The sequence below is a fragment of the Microtus oregoni genome, unplaced genomic scaffold, assembly GCF_018167655.1.
Source record: "Microtus oregoni isolate MIOR12 unplaced genomic scaffold, Mior012 000113F_000, whole genome shotgun sequence".
NCBI lineage: Eukaryota > Metazoa > Chordata > Mammalia > Rodentia > Cricetidae > Microtus > Microtus oregoni.
Window position 1 is genome coordinate 256709 of NW_024544739.1, and position 9068 is coordinate 265776.

The following is a 9068-nucleotide window of genomic DNA, read 5'->3' on the forward strand; positions in this document are numbered from 1 at the left end:
CAGGGCCTCAAAAGGCTTACTCAGTTTTTGCTTCTGGAGAGTTGGCCCATTCTTCTTCTGGAGAGGTGGCATGCATCTCATACAAAGAGGCATCTTTATCATGGTGGTGGATTTACTGAGATAGGCCACAACACTCCTGTTCCACTGTCTCTTGGCTCTCTTTCTGTGCTTGGGCTTCATAGCTGCCAATCTCTGCATTGGAAGAATTCTTCAGTTTCAATCAGACACAAAGTGGTTTCCTCCACCATAAGTGCCTGCAAGGTTAAGAAGGGGAGGATGCGATGTCAAGATTCTTTTCTGGAAGATCTTTGGGGAAGGTGATAAAGGCAGTGCTGAATAGATTTGGGCTGCCTAAATGTAATTTGGTCTTAAGAAATTCATAGGAAATTTTCAAACTATTGTCTACAGCTCAGTATATGTGTATCAGAGACATATTCCTGCTGCCCAAAGGCAATGGACCTCTACTGAGAAACCTAATTCTGGACTGACTGTGTCAATGAGAGGAGACTGGATGCCTATGCCCAAAGTGAGAAAGAAAAATCTGAACAGATGGCAAAGAATTCAAAGGACAGCCACTTCTCTCCTTCCCACTCAAGCTGTTGGTTAGGTGGTTGATCAAAAACCACCTGCCCAAGGTCATGGCACTCCAGTCCACTGGTTCTATGTATTGTGTCTCCTGATCCAGATGCAGGTTTACTACATAAAGCCATTCCATGTCTTCACTAGAGAAGTGAGTTTTGTGAGACAAACTGCAAAAATAAAGACTCATTAATCTGGGCAACAGCACCATTTAGAAATAATTAATATCTTTTAAAACACACATGGACAAAGAGGATCTTCGCCCCTTTCGTGAACTGATGAATTGGACATTGATAGCAAAGATAAAGTGGGAAGAATACCTGGCATTCACTGTCCCCACAGCTATCAAATATAGAAGCTGTTAACAACATAAATTTTAGACTCACAGGAGATTTGAAGGAAACCTCTCTGGGACTACAGAGGTCCCTGTTTCTTCCTAAACATATTTACCAAAAGAAAATGTCTTGGCTCTCCAGATTCCATCTTCTGGAAATGTTCAGCTGCCTAATCCTGTTGAACAGTTGTGGAGCCCAAGAGCTGAACTCACCTCCTCAGCCACCGTGAAGATAGTCAGCCCAACTTCACAGAAGACTAGTGCTTCATGTGGAACAGTGTTGCCACCCCCAACCAAAGCTTTGTGACATCATCAAGACTCTAATTAGATCATTAAACCCCTCATAGGCAGTTTTCTTCCCTACTAACCCACAGAAATATCCAGCATACATGTCCTATAATGCTGCTCACACAGCCCCCTGGAGACCCAAAATAAAACCTCACTCATCTTCCCAAATACATGAGTCATATTTTGCCAGGTAACCCAATCTCTTTTTGTGCCTTTTCTGTAAAAAAGTCTTTGGTGTCTGAGTCAACAACTCACATGAATGTTTTTATTTCTAGCTCCAATCTCTTTATTGGTTATCTACTATTGATTTTTATATTACTTCATAATAATGAATATCAAAATTTTCCCTTTGTTTCCTCCTCCCACTTTCTTCTCGCTCCCACACCAAACCTCTCTAATCCTACTCCAATTTAAATTGAGGGTGGTGTTCCTTGACCTGTTTGAAGTACAAGCCTACCCTTCATCCATTGAGATTTAGGAAGATAGCATCCACATAGAATATGATCACAAAAAACCCTGTATATGAAGTACAGACAAATGTCAGTGCCATTATCATTGGCTTCTCAGTCTGGTCCAATTGTCAGCCACATTCAGAGCTTCCACTTTGATTCCATGTTCTTTCATTCCCAGGCCACTGGTTTAGTTGAAACCCCCTTTGTTCGGGCACAGTGTCTCAGTGCCTGAGGGTCATTTTTATTACTGACATCCTTGCTCTTATTCTCCATCATTCGGCTATTCAACTGGAGCTTGGAAGCTCCATCTAGTTTTCTGATTTTTACCCTGACTTGATCTCCATCTTGGCCATACCAAAGTTCTATGGTGATATTCAAGATAGTCATCAGTCTGACTATAGGATAAGGCACCCATTGTGACTATAGACATGGCACAGTGCAGTCAACCTCTCCTCACCTACCCAAGTTCCTCTGGGGGTCACCCCATGCCTCTAAGAACCCCTCGAGAGATAATGATCTTGACAACCACAGAATGGCCGACTCAATTAATATCATCAGTGTATGTGCATTAACTTGTGTGTGTGTGTGTGTGTGTGTGTTTAAATCAAAATAAAAACAAATGGATTGTAATATTGAAATTTCTTCTCATCTTGAGAAGAATGTTTGCTACAGAAATACTGTCATAGTAGTACTGAGTGTGTAAGCTGTCTCAGTAAGGAGAAGTAACTAGAGGAATCCCCCAGGAGTTAGGCTCAGTGTCCCAGGAATTACGCCCAAGGAAAGTCAATGAACTCAAGGATGGAAGATAAAACTCATCCTAAATAACACTCCAAATCATTTAGGTGGAACATGAGATACTCTTGCAACAGTTTCAAGATGTCAAAAATGCCTGGACTAGAACATAAGGGGAACACAATGATGTGGAGCTGAGAGTGCATGGCAAAACTGATTGGATCTGGCAAAAATTATGGAAGCATACCAAGGAATCCAACAGGGGGAAAAAACCCTAAGAAATCTGTATGACAACATATCATGTTTACAACTCTGTGATTTTTAGACAAAGGAAAGATCCTAAATATGTCACTACCACACTGGTGATGATTAACCCATTCCATCGTAGTGTGACTCCCTGTTGTGTTTAAGATAACCTGTCAGTTCTGTCTATTTAGGTACAGGGAAATTTGCATAGTTTGCAGAGATTAACTAACAACATCATTTACTGAGAAGCAAAGGCAAGGCAAAGCAATCATAGACATGTTGTTGAATGCTGATGATGTTATTGGGAGTTTTGTGGGTATTTTCTTAAAGGGAAATCATCGGTGACTCTCATGCATGAAGAGATCGTATCTCTGTGATGTGTCTGGAAGGACTGAAATAAATAAAGTAAAATAGTTTTTTTTTTCTCACCTTCTAGTAACATTTTTTTTTTGCTATATCCAAATAAGTGTGTTGCATGAGTTTCTTCCTCTCCTTCAGCCAATAGCTACTGATATACCAGCCCATTGAGGTGTGGGCTCTCTCTCTTTCAAAAACCAACATTTACCTTCAGGTTGATCTCTTGCTTCCAGTTTCCCTTCCGGCCTCTATGCTTCTGTCCTGATCCCGCTGAGGGCTTTTGTCAGGGATGGTCATCTGTAAGTTTTTGCCCTTTAAAGATATAATCATTCTTTTAATCACAATTCTAAACTGGTGTGGGGGATTATTTGACTAAGGAAAGGAGAAAGCATACATAGAGGCAGGAAACCTTACCTTTGCAAATGACCATTTGGAGGCCCTACTTCAGGCTCCTCTCTTCTCCTATTCTTGTTTTTTTTATTAGTTTAGGACAAGACTAAAACTCAATATAAATGTCTGTGAACACTGAATGAGTTACGTATGTGTGACCACCTTGATATCTGCGTGTCTGACAACAGGGGCAGAGTTCATGGGCATCTGACGCATAGAACAGGATTGTCAGCAATCAATCTCTGGTCCACCTAACTCTACAGCATAAGAGTTGTCATGGTTGCTCATCTGATCCTCTTCATATGATCTCCATCCACAGAGATGTCAAAAAAATCCTCCCCTGAAAAGGTAAGTTCTTTTCAAATGAAAGATTATACAGCAGAAGAGACATGGAAGATTTATTATGGCAAGCTCTTGAAAGGATAAAGTGATGGTAGTAATTCATTGCTTAATTAAATAAAGAAACTGCTTCCCCTGTTAATTTAGAACATAGGTGGGAGGAGAAAGAGAACAGAATGCTGGGAGCAAGAAGCAGTGTGCTCAGAGACACCATGATCCACTCTCGTGGGAAGACGTGATAGCTCTCCTCTCTGAGGCAGAGGGCAATGCAGCCAGCAACCAGGTTAGACCTGTTGAATCTTTCCTGGTGAGCACACTCGTGATGCTACATAGATTATTAGAAATGGGTTATTAGGCTTAACTAATGGGCCAGGCAGTGTTTAAAAGAATCGTTTGTGTGTAATTATTTCTGGACATTAGCTTGTGAGGCTGCCCTGGTGCTGGTTACACAGCTCCGCTGCTCAAATTACTACAGGATGGCACTCAGACATGTGGAAAACTGAATCCACTGAAAGCCTGAGAAAGCCCGGGAACAAGTAAAGCATGTTTTCTTTTTAGCAGCTATATCTCGGGTCTGCACTTCTTGCTAGTAGCAAGCAAGCACACTCATTTAAGAGAAGATTCCTGACTCACCTTCAGCTGCAAAACCATGCTGCTGTTAAGTGGTCCTGCCACGAAACATTTAAATGGTGTTGGTAAAAGCCAGCTGAATGCTTGTTTGTTTTCAGCAGTAGCAGGAAAAAAAAAACTGTGATGTTTTAAAATGCCGGAATTCTGGGATATCCTGCCAGAACAAACTCTGAATGTTTGAGTCAGGAGTGCCAGCTACAAAGAGAGGGCTTGAGTGTTGTCTTTTGCAGCTTGTTTGATGGCAAGGACCTTTAAACACTGTAGACTTGTGGCACTGAATGCGGCTCTGGCCGGTACCTCAGCCATAACGTTGGAATGACAGAAAGCTAAGGAATAGGCTACATCTAGCTGGCAAAGCCACCTTTTCGTCATATTGAGATTGCCGTGTAAATTAAGGATTAATGTGGTCAAAAAAACAAAGAGATATATTGAGTAAAGAGAGATTCAAAGACAAAGAAAATTTTTAAATGATTTACAGTGTGTTAAAAATATGTGCAGGCTAAAAGTTGAAGTTCTTAAAGTTAAAATAAAATGAAGAGAGTTGTTGGTTGTAGTAGTACACACCTTTACTCCCAACACTTGGGAGGCAGAGAGAGATTGACCTCTGTAACTTCATGGTGTGGTAGCACATACCTTTAATCCCAGTGCAGAGAAGGCAGAGACAAACAGGTCTCTCTGAATTCAGGTGTAGTACCATACACCTTTGATCCCAATGCTGGGAGGCAGAGACATGTGGATCTCTGAAACTTCAAGGACAGCCTGTTCTACAGAGTTATTCCAGGTCAAAGATACAGAGAACATGTCTCAAAAGGCAAAAAATAAAAAGGAAAAATAAATTAGAGCTTAAATTGAAGCTAACAAAGATGGAAAATACACAGAGAATTTTGATACTGTATGCTATTGTGCTCTGTTTGAATCATTTGAATGCTGAGGAAGGAGCAATAGCTGCTAAAAGATATTTGTTTATAAATGCTGCTGAACTAATCCCACATAGATATTTTGAAAGTGCCTTGACTTTAAAATTTGGATCTAAGGACATGATGCTTTGGAAAGGAGGTTCTTATTTTGTTTTCACAGAGGGTGAGAGTCTGTGGACTGCCGCTATCCCAATATGGTATTACGGATCACGACTTTCCTCATATGACCTCCGTCCACAGAGATGTCAGAAAAATCCTTCCATAAGAGGGCAAGTTCTTTAGAAATGAAAGATTATACAACAGAAGAGACATGGAAGATTTATTTGGGCAAGCTGTTGAAAGGATAAAGTGATGGAAGAAGGTCATTGCTTAATTAAATAAAGAATCTGCTTCCCTTGATAGATTAGAACATAGGTGGGAGGAGTAAAGAGAACAGAATGCTGCTAGAAAGAGGAAGTGAACCCAGAGATGCCATGCACCCCTCTCCCGAGCAGACACGGGAGCTCTGCTCCCTGAGGCAGATGGCAATGCAGTCAGCCACCAGGTCGGACATGCTGAATCTTTCCTGGTAAGCGCACCTCATGCTGCAACATACATTATTAAAAATGGGTTAAGAGGCTGAAAATACTGGGCCAGGAAATGTTTAAAAGAATACAGTTTTTGTGTTCTTATTTAGGGGCATAAGCTAGGTAGGCGGCCATGGTGCTGGGGACGCAGCCCCGCTGCTCAAATTACTACTATAAACGGGGAAATTGAAGAAGGGAAGGAAGAAGAGAGAGAGAGAGATGGAAGAATGGATGAATTCAATCATTCATTGGAAAAATGAGTGAACCAAAGAATGAGGAGACCTAGAAGGATAAAATGTGCTGCATTCCCTGTGAGAGTCAGGTCATTTGAAAGATGGACATTGTTTTGCACTGAGGAGGAGGATTTTTCCATTTTGCCTTCTTTGTGTTCCAAGCCCAGCCACAAGAGTGATGATGAGGACTGGGAGAAGAAGAGGTGAGGGTGTACCAGAATTCCCTGGTATAAGTTATCACCCGAATTGTAGCCAAATCACCTGACCTGAGACAGCTGATCTACATGCTGGACCCTAACTGGCAGTTTGACAACTCTAACATTTTAACCAAGTTTGTGAAGATCAAGGAAGCAAAAATCGCCCCGTTACAGGATGGCAGGATCCTTACATGATGGGAGTCAGACATCAATACCATACTGGTATTTGGGGGTCTGATGGGTTTGTGGGGTCTTTGCCACACTCCACCTAGCATCAGGGATTCCCTCGTTTACTGATTTGATGGAGATCGGTGCATTCATCATATGCGTGCATGTCACACATTAGTGGGCATCAATGTGTACATGTTTATCCTGTGTGTGGATGCATCTGTCGATGAGATTTATAGCCCAAGTCCTACAGAACATGATCAATGAAAGGGAACACTGTTTTCCAGATATGACAGGGCAATTATTTAAATGAACTCACAAGGGTTGGATGGCATGCAAAGGACCAATGAGAGTTCAAGGAATACCGAATCCAGGCATGACAAAGTAGGTGGCAGACAGAATTCTGACAAAAGGAAGTAGATAGTGTGACGTCCATCCCACTGCAGAGGAGCAACTGGGCGGAGACACTTTTCTCTAAGCAGGAGGCTCCTGGTCACTCAACATGCTCCAGTGGAGTTCAAACATCCAGTGACTTACAGCCAGTACGAATTAAATTATTCATCAAATGAAACCTAATTTCCTCTGATTTTGAGTATACATTTGTGTCCCCTCCTGATTAATCTACTCTTTATCTTCTTGAGTCCCAATACCTCACTCTGATATCTGTCACATCTTTCCAGTTGACATGTTTTTCCCTCAAGCTTTATCCCGCCCCAAAATCCTACAACTTTTGTCCCCTCGCCACTACTCCCTAGACAGCCATCTTGTCCTTTACCACACCAAGCATTCCCAGTCCATCCTCTCCAAGGGGAAAGACCATAAATCCTGCTTTGTTTTGAGGCATGTATTTCTGTGATGTCCCTTCCACCAAACATAATCCATCATTCACCAAAGAACAAAACATGTTCACAAATTTTTATTTTTCGAGCAAGAATATTCCATTTGAAAAAAATACCAGGATTAATAGAAGACCTGCGGTATCTTTGAAAAAAACACATTCCCCAAACACAGTTTGAAGTGTGCCCCTCAAATTTTGAGAATTTCACTTTAACAGATCTTCACCAAATCGTAGACATAGATATGGAAGTCATTATTAAACTTGATGAAATACACAGAAGGTTTGGTGGGAACTTGGCAAATAATTTTACCTATCTCTTGGGTTCCATCTTTTTTGTTGTACTGCACACCTTTGCCTGCCAAGGAATCCCTGCCTAATTGCAAAGTCACCTCTACTGGAGGACATTCAGGCATGATGTGGATGTTGCCTTCAATGGAGTCATCAAGGTGGTGGTAAAGGTACAGGACTGGATCATTCTCCATGACAATGTAGAAACAGGTCATCCTGGTCTGCACCTCATCTGGGACCATGACACTGCACTCCTCCTTAGAGCCTGGCATGATGTGGAGGTTGCCTTCAATGTAGTCATCCAGGAGGTGGTAAATATACAAGACCGGATCTTTCTTGTAGGTAATATAGAACCAGGTCTTCATGATTGGCACCTCCTCTAGGACCATCCCATTCCAGTCTTCCTTAGAGCCATTTGTGCCCGTGAATGTATGTTTCACTGCTCTGCCAACTATGGTGTTTGACAGATGAGTGTCTGTCACCTGAGGAAATGGCACATTATTAGGCAGGATCTTAAGGTTTAAAATCCTTTCATTGCTGTGAAGCTCCAAGCCACAGACACAATCAATCCCCTCATCTTTCAACAAATAGAGAGAGGGATATGTTGGCAGTTGATCTAGAATGATGGCTTTCCACTGGGTGACTGGTTCATTGGCTTCCTTCCAGCCATGAGAAATTCGGCGGCCAACAATATTCTCCAGGGCCTCAAAAGGCTTACTCAGTTTTTGTTTCTGGAGAGTTGGCCCATTCTTCTTCTGGAGAGGTGGCATGCATCTCATACTAAGAGGCATCTTTATCATGGTGTTAGATTTACTGAGATAGGCCACAACACTCCTGTTCCACTGTCTCTTGGCTCTCCTTCTGGGCTTGGGCTTCATAGCTGCCAATCTCTGCATTGGAAGAATTCTTCAGTTTCAATCAGACACAAAGTGGTTTCCTCCACCATAAGTGCCTGCAAGGTTAAGAAGGGGAGGATGCGATGTCAAGATTCTTTTCTGGAAGATCTTTGGGGAAGGTGATAAAGGCAGTGCTGAATAGATTTGGGCTGCCTAAATGTAATTTGGTCTTAAGAAATTCATAGGAAAATTATCACACTATTGTCTACTGCTCAGTATATGTGTTTCAGAGACATATTCCTGCTGCCCAAAGGCAATGGACCTCTACTGAGAAACCTAATTCTGGACTGACTGTGTCAATGAGAGGAGACTGGATGCCTATGCCCAGAGTGAGAAAGAAAAATCTGAACAGATGGCAAAGAATTCGAAGGACAGCCAATTCTCTCCTTCCCACTCAAGCTGTTGGTTAGGTGGTTGATCCAAAACCACCTGCCCAAGGTCATGGCACTCCAGTCCACTGGTTCTATGTATTATGTCTCCTGATCCAGACCCAGGTTTATTACATAAAGCCATACCAGGTCTTCACTAGAGAAGTGAGTTTTGTGAGACAAACTGCAAATATAAAGACTCATTAATCTGGGCAACAGCACCATTTAGAAATAATTAATATCTTTTAAA

At 41.9% G+C, this 9068-nt stretch overlaps 1 protein-coding gene across 1 annotated transcript; it reads right to left on the minus strand.

The window, feature by feature from the left end:
* Positions 1-1705: 1705 nt before the first annotated feature.
* LOC121443767 (spindlin-2-like) lies at positions 1706-8243 on the minus strand (the record flags this gene model as incomplete). Its single annotated transcript, XM_041645562.1, has 3 exons — positions 1706-1717; positions 7491-7674; positions 7813-8243. Coding segments are annotated over 3 exons (627 nt in total), but the record flags the coding sequence as incomplete, so codon positions are not given.
* Positions 8244-9068: the final 825 nt, after the last annotated feature.